This window comes from Natrix helvetica (assembly GCF_964273705.1).
Source record: "Natrix helvetica genome assembly, chromosome: 4".
Classification (NCBI taxonomy): Eukaryota; Metazoa; Chordata; class Lepidosauria; order Squamata; family Natricidae; genus Natrix; species Natrix helvetica.
In genome coordinates this window covers 118,984,040-119,004,721 of record NC_138550.1, presented here as the reverse complement: position 1 = coordinate 119,004,721, position 20,682 = coordinate 118,984,040, and the positions used below count along the sequence as shown (strand labels likewise).

Here is a 20,682-nt window from a genome sequence, read left to right as displayed (position 1 = left end):
GCTTTGATAATACAGATTACAAGTCATTCAGTGTATTTCATTAGCATTAGATCACTTCTTTCTTGATCTGTCAGAAAAGTATTATTTTTCCATACTCGACATGGATGCCAATATGGGTAAAGTTAAATATTCAAATAAGAAATGACCCACAATTCTTTGCCCATGTGACTTGAGAGGATACAACTAAAAAAATGACATATGGTCCAGATCGATAAACTGTTGAGTGTTTTAGTCTCATCCATGATTTTGGCAACAGAATGTAGACCAAATCTTGCAACTGAAACCAACATCTCATTAGGACATGAACTGTTAATTCTCTAGTGCTTTAAACGTGCACATTAGTGCATGTTAGATGCTTATCTGAAAATTGTGGTGCTTGTGAAATCATCATGCTTTCTGCTAGTGTGATAGTTTGGTCAGATTGCATTCTGTAGTCCCATGCCAGGGGTTCCTTATTGGGGTTAAGCAGTGTTTCATATTTGGTTCCAAAAAGGTTTTTTGTTTTAGCAACTCTAGAGAGAGCCACATAATCCAAAGAGTCACAAATAAGTTCTATGTTTGTCCTTCCAATTGCTCTGAAGCAGTTTTTTTTAAATCATTTCTAAAACACTGCATAGCTCTGTTGCCTATCAGTCTTTTTACCAAACAATCTAGCACTATGTGTAGACTACTTACTTTAAAACAGTTTTGTAAAGAAAGGTATTCTCTATTTTAAAGAAGAAACCAAAGGGGAGTATGAAACACTTGAGATCAATGGTCATGAGTAGTATACAACATGTATTTCATTTACAGCATTTTAGAAACAAACAGCTAGTTGGAGATGTTCAAAATCTGAAAGCTCATCAAAGTCAGGAAATCAACAAATGATTTTCCCTTTTAAAATGCACTCATTGTAAGAGGAAATGACAATATAGTACAATGTTAAAAATTCTAATTGATTGAATGAAAATATCCCTTTAATCCAATTTTCACTCCTCTTTTAGATTCATCTAAGCTTTCTTATTATTGCCTTAAAATATTACTACCTTGGAAGATAGATTTTACAGTCTTCTCCTGATCAAAAAGATTCTAAGTTGAGCTGGAGGAAATAAAAGTGAGGCAGTTTGTGCAGCTGCTAGTGTTTTTTCATGGGATGACGGACATTTCATTCCCGTGACTCGTTTGAACTTTTACTGCAGTACACCTATCTCCCCAACTTCTTCTAGTATGACAGATGAAAAGGATTTATCTTGAAAGATCAAAATCATATGGCTCTGTTTCTAAAAAAATAAATAAATTAAATTAAAAACTAGTCATACAAAGAAGTGATTCTGAGCCCAAGCTCCATTCACTATCAATGAGGAGGACAACAGAATCCTAAAGGTAATTACCCTGCAATACTGGATTTCCAAAGTACCAAATAATGGAATATTGCTATACACTAGATAACAGACTACCTTTAAGGAACAAGGATGAGTAAATCGGTGCATCTATTGTACAGATTTCTGTGTGTGTGTGTGAGTGCGTGTGCGCGCATACATGTGTGTACATGAGACAGAAAGGAAGAGCGGTGTTATTTGTGGGTGTATGGGATTCTTTACAAGAGGCATGGTGGGCAGCGTCATAGTACATATGGCAAAGCGGCTGAGATGGGCAAACCTTTAGAAAGCAAGGGATGTTAGCAAAACCCTCTTGGAGAATTGACAGTTACACCACAGAAGTGTTCATTCATTGGGAGAGAAGAGAGAGATAAAAGGAAGAGGAGAGAAATACAAATACATATTGGTATCTCTGAGCATGGACCTAGGGCAAATTATACAAGAGATATTTCTTGCCATTAACAGTCCTCGTGGTTGGATCCCTTCATAGCCTGGTCTGGGCTTCGGGAATGTAAATCTCAATGCTTTCGGCGCTTTCAGTGGCTGAGTTCTGACGAACCGATGCAGCTCGTTTGGCAGCCATCAGCCGTTTCCGGGCCTCCTGACGCTGTGAGCTCTCCAAAGAGCGTTCCCGAATGAGTGGCACCTGACCTTTCGATGGCTTCTTTGGCACTGGAGGAGGGGCCCTTCTCTCCTGATCAAAGCAGAAGGTTAATGACATTATACAGCTTCTCAGGGGAAAAAAATTAAAGAAAGGGCGGGTGGGGGAGACAAACAAACTACGATAAATCAGTGGTTAGAAGATACTTGTTTATCTAAAGTTAATTCACGTTCTCTTCACTGAACTGGCATTCAAAGACTTTAAAAGATACATAATCTTAAGGCAAAAAAGGACGGCATTGATAATAGCACCAGTTCTCCATAGACATGTGGTGTCTGAGGTTCAAAAGGATGAAGCTCCCACCATTAAATACTGTATGTAGCTCCTGCTGGGCAATCTAAGTTCCTCTTCTGGACATTCAGAATTAGAAAGGAGAGCATCTTTAGTACTGCTGCTTAATACAATGTCATAAATCTATAAAGTCAGATTGTAATCAAAATCACCTTACACCTAACTATTAGTAAAATTCTTGGATGTTCTTAATAAATTAACTCAGCATAATAGAATAATATGGGGTAGGAATGAAAGACACAGATAATGAGCACTGACCCTTTTGTATAGAATATACATACACAAGACTAAATGGGCGTACGACATTCAAGACTTATGGATAGATTTCACACAGTCATATGAACTAGCAGCCTGAGGTTAGTTGCAAAATTTAAAAACAAAATGAAAAAGACACGTGGTTGGTGGTGATTGACTATGGAACATTGCATACTTTGGGTGCAATGTGCTTCTTAAAAGTATAGTATCGGAGTCAACAATCTACGAACTGAATTCAATTACAAATTCAGAAGTGGGTGGGGAAAACTTAAAAAAGGAATTCTGAGAATATACGTTAGTAATTAGTTTGGCATCCAAAGATATCATGGTTAATAAACAGGAAGAAATGTGTATATATCCACATGATATACTGTATATATTAATATATCATATACATATATAGAAAGAGATAGAATGAGAGGGGGGAGGGAGAGAAATGTGGATATGTTACTTCTGGAATTTACATCTAGGATCCAAATAGGGCTACACAGTAATCTGGATTTGAAGTGCAAAGGAGCGCAAGAGTCATATAGCATGTATCCAGCCTTCCATAAATTAAATGCATCTTTTTGGGATTGCAAATGGGAGCCCAATAATAATGCAGTTTCTTTAAGGAGCTGTCAACAGATGTTATATTAGTGCCTGATGCACTCCACCCTTTCCCTTTTAAATTTGGATCCACATGTCTAACCCAAAATATATCTCTGGTTTACGTAGACTCTATTTTTCCAAAAATTATATGGTATCCATCTTAATAATAATTTCCTAAATGGATTATTAATTTATGCTCTATAAGTGTCCTTATAATTTATTATTTTCTCATTGTTGATCAAAATAGTTCCTCATTGCTTGTGTTAATGGAAATGGATTTGTTTGAAACACTGCATTCGATCTGCATGCAAAGAATGAACTATGGTAGTTACCCAAGTTTAGGATGAAGGATAACAAGCGCAAATATAAAAACAAATTCACAACTTTTTTCATATTTTGCTTAAATAAGGAAAACAAGCAATTTAATTTAAATATTAATGTAGCCACACTTGGTAACCATGATCCACAAATATATTTTTTCACTACAGGTTGAAATATCCTGATTTTTTTTAGTTCTGTTTAATTTACTCCTTTTGTTGAGTTTATCATTAAAGTAGTATCCGTTTCTTACGCTGGGGGAAAAAAAAGTTTTGGTCTATTTAGGTATCATAACATCTAATAAAAATAGTGTGCTTTAGAATCACCCAAAAATTTGTCCCAGAAATGTTATCTTGTGGGACTTGAAGAGGTAATCATTTATTCATATTTTGGTTTGGAAGAAGCAAAGAATGCAAATGCATGATTTTCTCAGAATGTTCTAATGTAACATTCTACAGTGTAAACCAGATGACCTTGCTTTTCCCTACTGAACATTTATAGGTAAACAATTCTTTTACTTGACTTAATCATGCAGTATTTATTTAGGGGGGGGGGGGGGTTCAATAGAACTGGTTAAGGTTCCAGCATGGTTAAGGCATAACAGATGAAAGAATGGGTTCAACAAGACCATTCTTTTCCCTGGACTTTTTTTCATATTCCTATGGCGAACAAAACAAAGATTCTGAGAAGAGTGACATTATGGAATGAAATCCCAATTATTATTATTTTTTTAAAAATCTTTTGAAAAAAATGTGATATCTACAGCACTTATTCGCGTACTATTATTCTTTGCTTTAAAAATAATACATGAAATAATCATAGGCAGAATAGGCCAGAGTATAAACAACACTACGAACAGCTTGAAATGTTCTAAACAAACAGGTGGAAAGGGAACACTTTGCCCCTCTTTTTCAATTTTCTTTAATATGTGTGAAACTGAGTTTGTGCTTTTCCTTATAAAGGCATGGGCCTTAAAAATATTTATTCAGTTGTTACAACAATAGCAAATTTCTCTTTGCTATAGAAATGTAGTTTTTTTTTTTACTCATTGAAATAAAGTTCCCGTTATTCCGCTAACTTTCCATCTTAAGTCTCCATGTTAGTTTTAAAGGGTAGACATTATTAAGGGCAACAGGGTAAGAATATATTAAAGCACTTCGTTTAAATAGTACATTTTTACATTTCATAGTGGGAGAAAATATTTCAGAAGATTTTCATTTTTTTTCCTCCTAATAACCTTTTCTTTCCTTTCCTCCCTCCCAACCTTCCCCAATTTTGGCCCCTGGAAAAGAAAAAGGAAAATGTTTACATACACGTTTTCATATTTCCATTCTATCTGTCAATTTGTACTGATATTATTGATGGGATATATCTCAGCTTTAAAATGCTTACTGATCTCCTTCTGACACTACTACTGAGAACGATGTGACATCACACACTAAAATCACCTAACATCCAGGTAAGTCTAGGAAAGAAAATTGAGTCTTAATTTGCCATCCTATTTAGTGCTTGAGTCTGGGAGACAATGAGGACATGGCCATGCTATGTTCCATGGGGTCGCAAAGAGTTAGACATGACTTAGTGACTGAACAACAACACAAATTAGTGTTTTAGAGCTAGAACTTACTGAATGAAATAAAAGAGGTAAAACCACCTATGAGGTCTCCCTCAAAATAAAGTAATGACACAAGAGATTTTCCAGGTAATATTTATGATGGCTTGATTGGCATATACCCATACATTTATCCATGGGAATGGGGCTGGTTACCAAGTAAGTGCTGATAACAGTACTCCCCTAGTTTACTTATACATTTCATAGTGCATTAGTAAACAAAACTCTTACACTAGGCAGCACTGTGTACTCTCTATATAATTTATTTTAATTGTAAGAATCAATATATGAGGCAATTTCTTCTTAACAGTTGATTATCTAATATGATTATACGTTAAGTATAATAAGACAAATGAGCACATTCCCATTTTTCACATGTACAAGTTTGCCTTAAAAATATGCCTGAACATATTACAGATAATATTCCAGGTGATTCCTAAAGTAAACATTTTCTTTTCTTTTACAATGGAATTAATCTGATATGAAATCCATTTCATGTTTTTTAACATCAGTGAAGTATGCAGAGACCTATTTAATCTGTCCAGTATTTGTGCAGGGTTTTAAATGAAGCATACAAAATCGACAATGTTCTACCTTCTTGTCATGTAGATCCAGATGTTTCCAATTATTGGCCTTTAACTGATGAAGTTCATCAAATTTCATACTAATATTTTCTATGGACAACTGCAGCATATCCCAAAACCCTGCTAAATCTTGGGAGGCTGGTCTCGGGTGTGCGTTGGGATTCTGTGTGAAAGAAAAAAAATAGGAAATAGAAATAGAAAAAAACCACACACAGTCCTTGAAAAAGTCAGGTGGAATTTTGCTTTTTATTTCTAATGATGTTGGCTACCTTACTGCATCTGATTCATATGGAATGATAATACAAGTTGATTAAATTAACTAAGCCATCATGCACTGAGGCAATGGCAGAGTCTTACAACTGTAATAGTTTCAGCATGAACAGTATGGATAGCATATACTATAAGTTGAGGAAGCACATAAATTGGCTAAATGTTTGGGGGAAATTAGTTGAAACAATTAGGGATGCCTCAGTGGCTAAGATGCTGAGCTTGTCAATCAGAAAGGTCGGCAGTTTGGCAGTTCAAATCCCTAGTGCCGCATAACAGAGTGAGCTCCTGTTACTTGTCCCAGCTTCTGCCAACCTAGCAGTTCGAAAGCAAGTAAAAATGCAAGTAGAAAAATTGGAACCACCTTTGGTGGGAAAGTAACGGCATTCTGTGACCCTTTGGTGTTTAGTCATGCTGGCCACATGACCACAGAGAACGTCTTCGGACAGCGCTGGTTCTTTGGCTTTCAAACGGAGATGAGCACTGCCCCCTAGAGTCGGGAACAACTAGCACAAATGTGCACGGGGAACCTTTACCTTTACCTTAGTTGAAACAATCTTACTTAAGAAGTAATATGTTGCAATAATGACTATGGATAGTTTATATTAGTCATGTTTCCATTATTGCATATACTATTAGTCCTTGACTTATGACCATTCCACAATAGTTTGAAGTTATGATGGCTTCGGACAAAGCGACTTGCAGCCTGTCTTTGGAGTTAGTACTATTGCATCACCCTGTGGTCCTGTGATTGCAGTTCAGGTGTTTGGCAATCAGCTTGCATTTATTGTTGTTGCGGCATCTTGTGGTCATATGACCACAATCTGTAATCTTCGCAGTGGCTTCCAAAAAGCAAAGCAAATTGGGGAAGCCAAGTTCGCTTAACAACTGCAGGTTTCACTTGCCCTTGTGATGCGCTTAACAACCACGGTAAAAATGGTCATAAAATTTGGTCCAGCTACATGAATACTTGCTTAACAGTTGCATTACTTAGCAACTGAAATTTCAGTCCCAGTTGTGGTCATATGTTAAGAACTACCAGTACCAGAAACAGAAGGCTAAAATATTCTGGCACATTCCTGAGCTTTCAATAATTTTTCAAATCAGTATTTTTTTAAATCCACTTTTCGATATAGTTCCAATACATCTGTGTCCCAGACAGCATACTTTTTGTTACAATTAATGTAATTTTTGTTCCTTACTGTGATATATTAGAATTGGAAATAAATGTTATAAACTCACTTCTCTAAATTATTTTCTCTAATCTTACAACCACCTCTTGGGAGGTGGCCCTCCTTAAATTCTTGCATTTGAGTTACGGGAAGAGAAACAGTAGTATTATACACGATTCTGCTTTAGACACTAACATATTTTTTGCCTGCAAGTAATAAAAACACTGATAATACATGTTACGTACCAGGTTTTCTTCACAGAGTTCTCTGAATTGGTAAAATTTCTGAGCCATGAGAAGTTGAGCACTACCAACTGCAGTTCGAATTTTACCTAAAACTTAAAAATAATCAAAGCATAAGACACCATTGTAAAATATTAATGTAAGCAAATATTGGAGAGCTCTCTTGTTACAAAGCCAGCTACTGATCTAATTCAGGAATAAGCGAAGTGCAATCATATGCGGCCCGTGGCCTGTGGGCTAATTTCAAATGCTGTCTGCAAGCTATCCATATCTGTGGGAAGAACATTTTTTTCCATATGAGAGTGAGTGAAAGACAGAAAAGAGAATGGAGTGTCAGAAGGAGAAAAGGAGGAAGAGAGGGAATTACAGAAAATGAGTAATTGTATACTGCTACCCACTCCTGATAGTTCCATGTTCAATGGTTGCTTAAACTCGGCTCACCATTGATGACAGTTTTCAATTAAGAAAATGCAGCCCTCTACGAGAAAAGATTGCCAATCCTTTCCAAATGCTACTACTAAAAAAACCACAGTTCATTTTAAAATTGAACATACATTCCCAGTTGTTGGAATTCCCTCCAATACACACCAATTAGCAAAAGCAGGAATGCAAAACCAACAAAAACTCTCACATCACAAAAATAACCAGCACTGTGTTTTAACTGTGTATATACCTTAAAATTTATTCTATGGATAACAATGCTCTCACATCTGCAGTTTGTTTTCAGTTGTGTTGCTTGTTGAATGATGACGGATGATAGAAACTCAGATCAACAATGTCCAGAGAGTCATGTGTAATCCTTCTGCTGTTTGTCATTGAAACAATACAGTAATGGGCCAAAAAATGCAAAATATTTAATCAAAACTGAATCTGTGCTGAGTTCCCCACAGGCAACATATGTTTGACTTGGCCAGATGCATGGACTTCTGTAAAGTAGTAAGTTGTATAGTGCCAAGTTAAACAGTTCTCTAAGCCAATGAAAAGGCAAGCCTATCTAGGATACTATGAATTGTGAACATATAGGAGGCCCAGTGGCTTGGATCCTAAATTGCTTCATGCCATTTTATTCCTGGAACCTCTCCTCCACTTGTAGCCCCCTGCACCTTATCTTAGATTTTCATGGTCATTCACAATTGAAAATAATTATGTCCTTGATTCTAAAATATTCTCCAAATTTAAATGAGGTTTGAAAGAAATCTCACAAGCATCTGTACTCACTTCTGAGAATCTTGCACATTCAGCAAAAGTTATGCCTTAGCTGCAAATGTTATGGCATAATTCTAAAATTGCACACTTGTATTAGTGGCAATTGAGTGTGGGTTAATCGATAAACGTTAGAATTCCTTGTCAAATCATAGGCTTCTTCACTTAGAGGATGTTCTGAGATGTTTAAAGCAGTAAAATATTGAGGGATGATATTTATCACAGATATGATTCCCACTCCATCTTTTTCTTTATGAGAGCCATTACAGCTACTGTTGATAAATTCTGAGGACTATCACATAAAACAGATTAGATATGAGGCACCTGTGTCACCATGACAAATACTCTAAACAATCCCAAAAGATCATAAAATACTAAGGTAGCAGTCTTACATATTCTAACTGGGGAGTAAGTTTCACTGAACAAAAATCAATGGACTTTATGTCTGAGCAGACAAATGTCCAGTATATACATGCTTAGTATTAATACACAGATTATTATATATCTTTTCCTATGGAGGTCCTGGAAGCAGAGTTCTCTCCTCAGACAGACATTAACACCAAAAGGAAACAACTGTGAAGAGGGAAATGTAAGTTCACACTAACACAGCACAGGGAATTCTACACATAACTGCCATTTTCCCATTATTGTTTGCAAGGGTTGCGTGTCTAATTCCCTAGGCACTGTGCTGAAAATGTACCCCTTGGTGTGTCTAGTCTTTTATTCGTACTAATGTGCAAACCACTGAAGTGAAAGAAGCCTTCAATAGGGAGGGGGAGGAGTTAATCGGAGAGCTTTCATGTGGTCCCCATTGTTATGAGAACCCTTCCCATTGCATCGACTTCAGAACAGCTGCCTCAGCTGGAGCTGAGCCATCTAACATTTCACAAGGCATTTCAAGAATTGAAAGGAAGGGCGAGGGAAATAGAAGGGAGATGGTCTCCCAGCTGTGCATTAGAGGAGACTTTTGCACAAAGCTAAAAATTGCTCGGGTGATTATACTGGTAAGAGAAGTTGCTTAAAAATTGTTTCATGATGCAATGTTAAAAAAAAATAGCCTGAATACACCTTATTAAAACAGTTCTCTATAATATCCCAATACTTTCTGGAGGAAAGAAGAGTGAGGAAAATAGAACGTGTTGAGTCTTCCAAATATTAATGATTTAAGACAAATTCTCAGATGGCTATGTGATGAATTTTGCATTGAGTTAGTTGAACAGAACAATACTGAATCCTTCCAGCTCAATATGGTTTTCAGCACAGTACTGTCTTCATGCTTTCAGACTTCAAATCTATCCAGTGATTCTAGACAGTGAACCTTTGATGTTTGCCATGCAAAAAACATGCATTCACTTCTTATACCTACTTCTTAAAGCAGTCTTTTCCAAATTTGAGTCTCCAGATGTGTCAGATTTAATTTCATTAATACCCATTCCCAAATGCCAGAAATATGTAACCAACTCCAAAACCAATGCTGATAATTTATAAATTACTCCAAAACCAATGCTGATAGTTTATAAATGTCAGAACTGATATTGCCATGTCTTCCTGTTGGACATGCATCTAACCCAAAGCCTACTGCAGTTTTGCCTTATACCAATTTTATCTCTGATTTCTTTTACGTCAGCTAAGTGAAGCATACACTTATGAGACAAAATGCTTATCATGTATAATGTTTAAGAATAAGCATTCTTGAACCATCTTTTTATCAATAATCAAAGCCCATTCTGGAGAGATGCCTCCCATTCTGAGGCTTTCGCTGGTAAACTTTGCTTGCCCATAGATAATTTCTTAATATGATGCATGTAGAAGTAAAATTAAGCACATTTAATTCAGCTAAAATGTCACCTTATTTGTTTGCTAGGAAGAAAGAATAGACAGAAAAAATGTATTCCACTAAGCTGCACCTTCTTAGAAGTAAGTGTCCATGTTCTAAAAGAAAATGGATGAATAAACATGTGCAACGAGCAGAAAACTAGTTGGAGGCCCAGGAGTAGATACCAAGGAAAAATCAACTCTAATCAGTTTATTCAGTACACTAGTTTCAGCTTCCTTGCTCTTGTTTATTCAATAATCTACTAACAACAGCGATTTTTTAAAGGGGCATATCTATTTAACTACTGGCATCATGTGCAAACTCTTGGTTCAAAATGTTTTTTTCTAAAACTTAATCAGAGACACAGCTCCCATGGTACATTTGTATTCCTATGCAGATTTGGCAATTTTATATTGATCATAAGCACTGACCTATGCTCAACAATTAATACAGACAGGCGTGGCTTTAATAAATTAGTTATTACCACTATTACGAATAAGCAATTTCCGAGGAAACTAATAAAACTTTAATGCAATAAAACACGTGCAGAATTAACTAAATAACTTTTTCCAGATGTTTTTAACTCAGCCCCTGACATTATAACCTGTTTTTATATGAAACAGGAGCAGCAGCAGCAACAAATTGTATTCATAACTGGAAACACTCTTTTCATTGTGACACTTTCTTTCTCTGAATGATAATAACAAATATGTCCATGGAGCACACAAGACTCCGTCAAGCAGTCCTAAGCCATCTCCTCCAGACAGCTGTTGTACATAAGGAGGCATTGTCTGGAAAGGCTTGTATCATATTACTCCTAGCTTCGAGATGGGATGGGAGAACATTCGCTCTCTCAGCTGCCAAGATATTGAGAAAATTTCAGTCTTTGCAAGTTACAGTAAGCCTCAGTGTGGTGTAGTGATTAAGATATAATGGACAAGCACAGGTCAGATAAAGGAGGAAGGGGGAGGAAGAGGAAGCTGTTTGAAGCCATTCTTAGCTATGAAAATTCCCTGTTGCTGTTGTGGGAAATCATTGAAAGGAAGAAGGCTCTGCATTGGGACTTTGCATTCAAAATACAACATTTTATTCGGAATGTGCATGGACTAAAACCTTTGTAAAATCTATTGGAAATGCAATGTATCTTGGTGTAAACTCCAAACTGCAGGAGGCTATTGCATCAGCCCCCACAGGGAACAGTTGCTTTAAGGTGTTTCTAACATGTGCTACATTTTTCCCAATAATCTAATATTGGGAATATTAGCGAAGTAAAAAGAAGTAAGTGCAAAGAAGTAATAACACACATGCAGGAAAGGGATTACAAAATGTATACAGATAGCCTTTGACTTACAACTGTTCATTTAATGACTATTCAAAGTTACAGTGTCACTGAAAAAAGTGACATATGACCATTTTTCACACTTACGACCATTGCAGCATTCCCATGATCACATGATCAAAATTAAGAACACTTGGAAATTGACTCGTATTTATGACGGTTGCAATGTCCCAGGAACATGTGACCACCTTTTGTGACCTTCTGACAAGCAAAGTTAATGGGGAAGCCAGATTCAGTCAACAGCCACGTTACTAATTTAACAACTGCAGGCAAGAAAAGTCGTAAAATGGGGCAAAACTCACAAATGTCTTGCTTAACAACATACATTTTGGCCTAAATTGTGGTCGTAAGTTGAGAACTACCTGCACAATGTCAGGCAAATGCGGTGTCAGATTCGGGTAAGTGTTAGGATGCAAGACTGTAAAGGTGTCATTTGTAATGAAGTGCGCACACACTGGTTGTCACTTTGGTATCACTTCAATTTGCTATGGATGTTAGCGAAATGCACAGTGGGACTTTTGTGGGACTTTTGGCAACGGAGATCTATTTTGAGAAGTTACATGCAGTATTGGTTTTCCAATCACTAGACTTTTATTTAAAAGGTAACAGAATAAAGGCAACTTCTCTTGTTAGCATTGGAATTACTTACTTTCGTCTGGAAGATGGTTTTCTTCTTCTTCTCTCTCCATTTGTTGGCACCAACCTTCCATACGCTCTCTTTCTGCTTGGAGAAGCTTCAGAAACCAGTGTCCATCTCTGTGGCACACGGACCTTTGTACAGCTTCAATTGGATCTTCAGTTATAGAATCAATCCAAGGATCCGGTGGAGGTAAAATGGAAGGATCAAAATCAGCGTCAAAGTCATCATCTACTGCACAGGCATGATAATGGTTTCCTGAGCCCTGTATGCTAACAGTGGAAGTGCTGATATCTCGGGAATATTGTCTCGCCATTGGCCCAGAATATGATTGATCTTCTTGAGGGTCCATGGACATTTCAAAGTTCTCATGGAAATCCATGTCTGCTTGAACAGCTGTTGTAACACTATTTGATCGGGTAAACCTGCGGAAACTGAACAACACAAAACAAAGTTTAGCAATGCAGACATTCACAGGTGGGTACACTTTACAGACAACCAGATGCAACTGTACAATAGGGTAGCCTGAAATTCTACCAGATATTGTATAACATCAGCAATTGAAATAAACATATTTTCTTTTTGTAGGGGTCGAAAAGGCTTAGGTTTTGCAAGATTATGAATGAAAATATTATCACATTCATATTAATCCTTGATTTCGCATGTAATTCATTTTAGGTTTGAATCATAGTGATAATTCATTAGGATCTCCTTGAAAGTTTGATTTTTGTTTAATATCTCATGATATTCATTTTGCGTGGGGAGGTAGTAGTGGTAGAAAAAACAAAATTGAGAAAGGACAGAAATTAACATTTTCTCAGGTTACTCCCACCTTATTGCTACCCCCACATCTTGTAGACCAAAATCACAGGAATCATTCCACAGGTGAAGGACTGAGCACAATTATTAGATTTCTATGCATGACAATATTTAGAATATTGTCCCTCTTTCATCATTCAAGGCACAGGAATTGCATAACACTGCCAGTTCTACCTCTTCTCATTTTCCCTTACATTTGATTAATTCCATAGGGCAGTATCTACTTTTACTGATTTCACTTGAATTTCTATAAAATAGCTAGGAATTTCCATACAGTACAATTGAACTGAATTTAGTAATATTCAGACATACACAAAGAGCAAGGTTTCCCCCAAGTGACTCCTACTAGCCTAGCCTTTTGTTGTCCATGTCTAGAGGGTAACTGCAATGGAGACCTTTCTCTTCCCATAGAGTCTTTTCACAGGAAATGAGAACTCTGTAAATGTCATTATCTCAATAGATGGAGAGTCTCAAAAGATTAATAGGCTCTTCATTGCAGACATTAATTCTTTACAAGCAGAAGGGAAGAGAGTGGGGTAGGTTTAGCATATTGACTCAATGGCACTAGCAGCTTTAAGCATGTGTATCTCAGAATAACGGCCAATGAACTTAATGGGACTTCCTACAAAGTAAGCGCATGTAGTTTCCTTCAGTTATAGTCCAGAACAAAGGAGTCATCATTTCCTTTATGCAAACGGGGGAAAACAAAGCAGTCCAATAACAAAAGCAGTTTTTTGCAGCTTCCTTCCCAATTTCCACAGAAGCAGCCCAGAAACCTTCACCTGAGACTGAGAAATTAAGCATTCTTAAACTCATTGGGATTTATAGCAGAATAAGTATATATGGGTTTTATACTTTTTCAGGCTAGTTTTTAACAGTTTCTCTATAAGTGATAGGTAGCTTTGTGGGAAGGACAATGGTTTGTATAAGTGTGTATGGTAGAATAATTGTTATTAAAAGTGGGGTAAAATTAATTTCAATCAAAAGTCAATAATATTATGGTTTGACTTGTCTGTGTTTTTTTTAAATGCATAGCTATGATACACAACTGTGTCATATGCACACAAAATCTTAAGACTGGTTTCATTGGGAAATGGTAGCTTTAGATGATATATGCAGGCAGCTGGACAGTAAACAATTTGAGTGTACACATTTATAAACAGTATTTTCTTTCACCTTAAATTCAGACAAGTTAAGATAAATGTGATAATTTTCTATCTTTAAATTAGGAAAATTAAAAAGACTGGTTCTAATTAAAAAGCAAGCAATGGGTGGAGACTAATCAAGGAGAGAAGCAACTTAGAACTGAGGATAAATTTCCTGACAGTTAGAACAATTAATCAGTGGAACGGCTTGCCTCCAGAAGTTGTGAATGCCCCAACACTGGAAGTCTTTAAGAAGATGTTGGATAGCCATCTGTCTGAAACAGTGTAAGGTTTCCTGCCTAGGCAGGGGTTGGACTAGAAGGCCTCCAAGGTCCCTTCCAACTCTGCTATTGTATTGTATTGTATTGTAAATACTGATGCTATTGGGAGGGCCAGTGCACAACTTTCATATGGAACAGTGAGAAAAACATGCTGCATGAAAATACAACCTTTATTCCTTTTGATCTTGAATTACAAATTTGCAATATGCAATTTATAAATTCATGTGGTTTGGAACCAAGTTAGTTTCTTATTAAAGCCCATCTCCATGACTTTGTAGCTTCCTCTTATTGGCAACCACTGTAAGAACTGGGATACCCATTGGGGGTGGGAGGGTCAAAATGTCAAAATAAAGATGTGACTTGATATTTACGTTTGTTGCATCTGTTAAAAGAGATGGAACTTCAATCATTTAGTTGCTACTGACCTTTCAATCCCTGAGGGATCATCAGACTGACCCTGGATGTTTCAAAAGTGGCAGTGACAGTGATGGTTACATTGAAGTAAAATTCACATGCAGCGGGGCAAATAGTTACGCGTGGAACTTGATTTGTTCATGTGACACGTCTACAGTGAGAGTTGCAGTGGTTGCCAAGTGGCTTCTGGGTGCAATTCAAGGTGCTGGTTGCCACCTTTCAAGCTCAGGTGTCAAAGTTGCTGCGTCACATTGCCATCACGCGACGTATTGCAACATTTTTGTCCCATCGCAGAGCTGGGGTGGGCATGGCCTGCATATGACACATCTGGCCTGCGTGGTGCCAGTTTGACACCCCAGAATCTACATGATTCAAAATTTATAGGGTATCTACAAAGCTGTCAATTCAGAGTGGAATCTGTCATTCTTGAAGAGAATTAGAAGAGAAGGATTCTCCAGAATCGGATCCCTGGGCATTGTGGTCATTGGAAACCAAGGGGGACAGCTCTTCCCATTGTTGCCTCCTCCTTTGGAACAGCAAAGCCACAGAGATTAAGGTAGCTTTAACCCTTCTAGGATTCTGAAGGTTATCAAGATCTTCTAGATAATTTTGGGGGGTTTGCTGTGAATTTCATTGCCTCTTAGGAAAGAGATACCAGTTGACTACAGTATAATTGTTCTTGAATTCTGTTACTATATATTGGTGGGTGAAACCATGACTGTGTTTACAATCTTACTTCAGCCTTCCTTACTTTTACAGACCAGCAAAGGTTGTACATGGGAAGATTCTCACAAAGTTAATTTTTTATTGCAGTAGTAACTTCAATGGTCACTAAATGAGGCAGTCACTAAATGACGACTAGCTGTATTGAGTTTTCTGCCTTAGGGATTCATATATTCATTGGACAGGTAATATATTCACACAACAGAATTTTGTTTTTTGATTTTCCATCAAACACAAAATACAAATTCTATGAACCTCTGTGAAGATATAGTACTGGAGACAGGCGTTGCATTTTAAAACAAGGAATGTATCCCTCAGTTTTGAAGTTAAACTTGTATAACAAAAGGCAGGCTGTGTTGAACATGTAATAAGGAGTGCCCCAATTTTGTATGCCTTTGTATTTATTTATACAACACTGTGGCTAAGCCTTGCTGAGTGGACTGTTCTTGGCACTGAAGCATGGAAGTACAATGGAGATTCATGTAATTCAATTTGATAAAAGAACAGAAAAATTCTTTCACTCATATTAACAAAATGTGAATCCTCAAACATATCTATGATGACCTAGATTATTGTTATTTTCTTGAACAAAAAAGAAACAATAAGATGACGTATACAAATCTTCGTGCAATAAAACTTCATTACTGACTTAGAGGCCTCACCATTGTTTAATAAACCAATATGAGTTTATTAGATATGGCTATATATGGCTCCAAACATACCAATGACTAGAAGTGAATATTCCTGCACAAACAAACTTCAAAAGTCAGGAATAGCTTTCCAAGGCACTAGCAAACTTGGAAAACCCATGATCGCTTTAATGATTTAAAGAGAGCCCATTCAAATGCTTTGAACAATGCTACAGATCAGAGAGTGATCATTTTATCCAAATGATCAGAGAGTGATCATCTCCAGAAGATCTCCTTTCTAAATGTAGGAAAAGAACTCGCAAAGACTAAACTGGAATTATTTGTTCATTGCTTTATCAATGAGGACTGCACTCATTCATGTATTGCTACCTGTAATCCTTCTGGCTTAAATTAAATTTTCACAATTAAAAAAATATTTGTTAAGGACTTGGCATGCTTAGCCTGATCCAGCTTAGTTATATCATTTGTGAAGATCTGGACTAGATATACAATGCAATAGCAGAGATGGAAGGGACTTTGGAGGTCTTCTAGTCCAACCCCCTGCCTAGGCAGGAAACCTTACACTGTTTCAGACAAATCGCTATCTAACATCTTCTTAAAGACTTCCAGTGTTGGGGCATTCACAATTTCTGGAGACAAGCTGTTCCTCTGATTAATTGTTCTAACTGTCAGGAAATTTCTCCTCAGTTCTAAGTTGCTTCTCTCCTTGATTAGTTTCCACCCATTGCTTCTTGTTCTACACTCAGGTGCCCTGGAGAATAGTTTGATTCCCTCTTCTTTGTGGCAACCCCTGAGATATTGGAACACTGCTATCATGTCTCCCCTAGTCCTCCCTCTCATTAAACTAGACATACCCAGTTCCTGCAACCGTTCTTCATATGTTTTAGTCTCCAGTCCCCTAATCATTTTTGTTGCTCTTCTCTGCACTCTTTCTAGAGTCTCCACATCTTTTCTACATCATGGAGAAAACTGAATACAGTATTACCAAGGCATTATAAAGTGGTATTAACCCTTCATGTGATCTTCATTCTATCCTTTGTTTATGTAGCCTAGAATTGTGTTGGCTTTTTTGGCAGCTGCTGTACACTGCTGGCTCATATTTAAATGGTTGTTCACTAGAACTCCAAGATCCCTCTCACAGTTACTACTATTGAGCAAGGTACCACCTATCCTGTACCTGTGCATTTCGTTTTTCTTGCCTAAATGTAGAACCTTACTCTTTTCATCATTGAATTTCATTTTATTAGATAGTGCCCAATGTTCAAGTTTGTCGAGATCCCTCTGTATCCTAAGTCTATCCTCTGGAGTGTTGGCTATTCCTGCCAGCTTGGTGTCATCTGCAAATTTGATGAGTTCCCCATTTATCCCCTCATCCAAATCATTGATGAAGATGTTGAAGAGTACTGGGCCTAAAACAGAGCCTTGGGGTACTCCACTGCATACTTCCCTCCATATAGATGCTGTTCCATTGAGGACTACACGTTGAGTGCGGTTGGTCAGCCAGACGAATATAAAGACCTTGCTGTCAGTGGCATATTGCTTTACCAGCAGTGAGTTTTATCAATGTTCTTATATTGTTCTTAGAATAAAATCCCAACAACTTCCTCACTTTGTTGTGCTTTGAACATATGTACCTTTGCATTCATTCATGCCTCACAGGCATATGGTATAATAATTGCAGCCTCTGATTACTGTGACAGTTACTTGGCCTATGGTGCATAAAATCATGAAACCACAGACTACTAAATTCCTATCGAACACAAAACAGCCTATTCAAAATAGTAGCAGCAAACCTATGTTTCACACTCTTTTTTAAATGCCCCTTAAAGAAGTCAAAGAAGGTTCTTCTTTTGCACAACAGTGCCAAACAATTTACAGCTGTTTTTGATTATTACATACTTGTTTATCATGTCTTGAAATTTTAATCCCCAAAATTTATATCAATTGGCTGGCTTATAGCGGAAACAAATACACCTGTAACTGAGCTGACCTGAAGTTACAGATGGTAAATAGCAACAGTATTGATGATTTCAACCTGCCTCATTATTATCATTTAGAACAAGCGGTGGTTACTGGATAAGTCCCAGACAATGATAGTGAGATGAAGCAGGTAATGAAAAACTTTTCAGTTGATGAAACCACAGTTGATGAAAATTTGCAAGTTCTCTGCTTTGTTGTTTATTTTTAAATTGCAGGCAACACTGTAGGCAACTTTTAAAGGAAAACCTTGTATGCAAGGTTTGCTTGCAACTGCAATCTTGATGGGAATTACTGAAAATTGTCCTCCCTGTGAGCATACATTATATCAAAGTTTATCTAAAGGATAAGCCACTCTCAGCTGCTATTCATGCCTTATATCAATCAACATCCAGGCTAATTTCTCATAGGAAATATCTTTCCTACACCAGGTAGACAGTGACACGATTCTAAATTATTGAATGCTCTCATTTCACGGCACGCTGGTAGCTGTCAATGACTGATTGGTTGATTTTTCAAGATACGATTGGACCAGATAATACTTAGATGGGAGAATACTGGAAATCCAGGGCAAGGGTACTGATAACTTCAAAACACAACCCAGCAGGTCAAGGGCATCCTCCCAGTTTCGTATGTCAATCAGAAACTGAGACTTAAGCCTGACTTGAATTGTGAGCAATATGTATTCAGAAGTAAATCCTAGACTTCTTGGATTTGTTTCCATGTAAATAATGCAAAATGCAAATTTTGTCAGTAAAAGAAGAAGGAAAACATTCTTGGCATTTCCCGTCTCTTGAAGAATCTATGCCATCTCCCATAGTGGCCTAATAAATAAGCTTTATCCCACAAACTAACACAATGTAGGTATCATCATGGAGCCAAAAGGTCTTAATTAAATCACAAAACAGTGAAATAACACTAGCAAAATGCAAGAGTTGTTGAATTTGTGTGCCATATTATGACTTAGAAACTGGATGCCATTCTGCAATTGTGGGGTTAATTGATTATTCATTAGTTGGCAAACCACATTGATTAATTAGTCAAAGTCCACATTCCTTCATCTTAATCCTTTTGCTTACAAGAAGGTACAATGGAATTTACACATAGACATCACATTCCATGCAGCAAAATATTAAATAAGTAGAGAGTCACGTATCTATATCATGAAGTGATCATGAAGTGTCCATGAGGAAAAGCATGCATCTGTAAATCAATCAATAGTTGCCGAGTGTATTTTCTGTCCAATGAGCTTTTGCTATTCTGAGAAGTTTGACAATAAAAGGGAGCCCCGAACAATGCTCGGGTGGGTGCCCTTCCCATCAGGGTGCCTTCCATCGGGTGGCCTTCCCAGCACAACCTTACTCCTGTCTGCGTCTGCTTTTTCTACATCACCAACAGCAATTCAAAATACCAATGGTTTGGGAAATGTTACACAGAAGCTAAAAGTAATGATGGACAATAGGTCACTGCTGGAAATTTTGCAATCTCCAAAGTAAGGGCTGGGTTTACACTATGTGGATGTCGATAATGTACTGAAATTTTATTGTGTGTTATGCTTTAAGATACTTTACTTATCTGAAAAAAGGCTCAAATTTAGGATGATGTCTCCCCAGAAAAGGAAGATTACATAGAAATTTAGTCCATGCTGCTAAATTTTCAGATATTTTGAGATTATTATAATTTAACTCATAGAGGTTTTTTTTAGGTAAATCAATTAAAATGACATGCTCAAGTTCTATTATGGCAATATTAGAAGGAATGGCTGAATCAGACAATCAGACAGAGTTAGCAGTTGGACAGATGCCTTGATAATCACCACTGCATATAGACATTTGTATTCTCTAACATTGGCCTTAAAATAAGAAAGAGACCTGAAGAGAATTTCAGTTTATCTACATGGACTACAGAAATGGAACCTGGACTTCTCAGTATTTCATGTAGGTTTTTTTTTAACCATCATCAATGTAGCTGCAAATTATTGATACACTTAGGATACAAAATTAATACTTGCTTACCATTTTTCCTCCTCTACTTGAACACCTATGGATTGGAACTTACTGCACACTCTGGTTTCACCAGAGCTAGAGGATTCATCTCCACCATCAACCTGAAGAACAACCAAATTAAAATAGAATTAAAGGCAATGTGTAACTTTACTTGAAAATGTGTTCTTTAAAAACCGTTTCTTACCACTTCATCTCTGTTTTACTGTTGTTCTGCTTAAAGGTCCTATATAAGACAGGATGAAATTATTGCACATTTTCAGCAATATTTCAATATATTATTTAGAAACTGAAACAATTTGATTCCTGCACTAAATCTATCTT

General features: G+C 37.0%; 1 protein-coding gene across 2 annotated transcripts in view; it reads right to left on the bottom strand.

The window, feature by feature from the left end:
- Nucleotides 1-1,835: 1,835 nt before the first annotated feature.
- The window catches only part of DLGAP1 (DLG associated protein 1), a gene marked incomplete at its 5' end in the record, with an annotated part of 107,483 nt that continues 88,636 nt past the window's right edge, over nucleotides 1,836-20,682 (bottom strand). For both annotated transcript variants that reach the window (XM_081950973.1, XM_081950974.1), the window contains 5 exons: nucleotides 1,836-2,052; nucleotides 5,681-5,833; nucleotides 7,355-7,446; nucleotides 12,359-12,780; nucleotides 20,371-20,462. In XM_081950973.1, coding sequence (XP_081807099.1) covers nucleotides 1,843-2,052; nucleotides 5,681-5,833; nucleotides 7,355-7,446; nucleotides 12,359-12,780; nucleotides 20,371-20,462 — 969 coding nt within the window. In that variant the 3' untranslated portion in view covers nucleotides 1,836-1,842. The remainder of the gene's footprint in view (nucleotides 2,053-5,680; nucleotides 5,834-7,354; nucleotides 7,447-12,358; nucleotides 12,781-20,370; nucleotides 20,463-20,682) is intronic.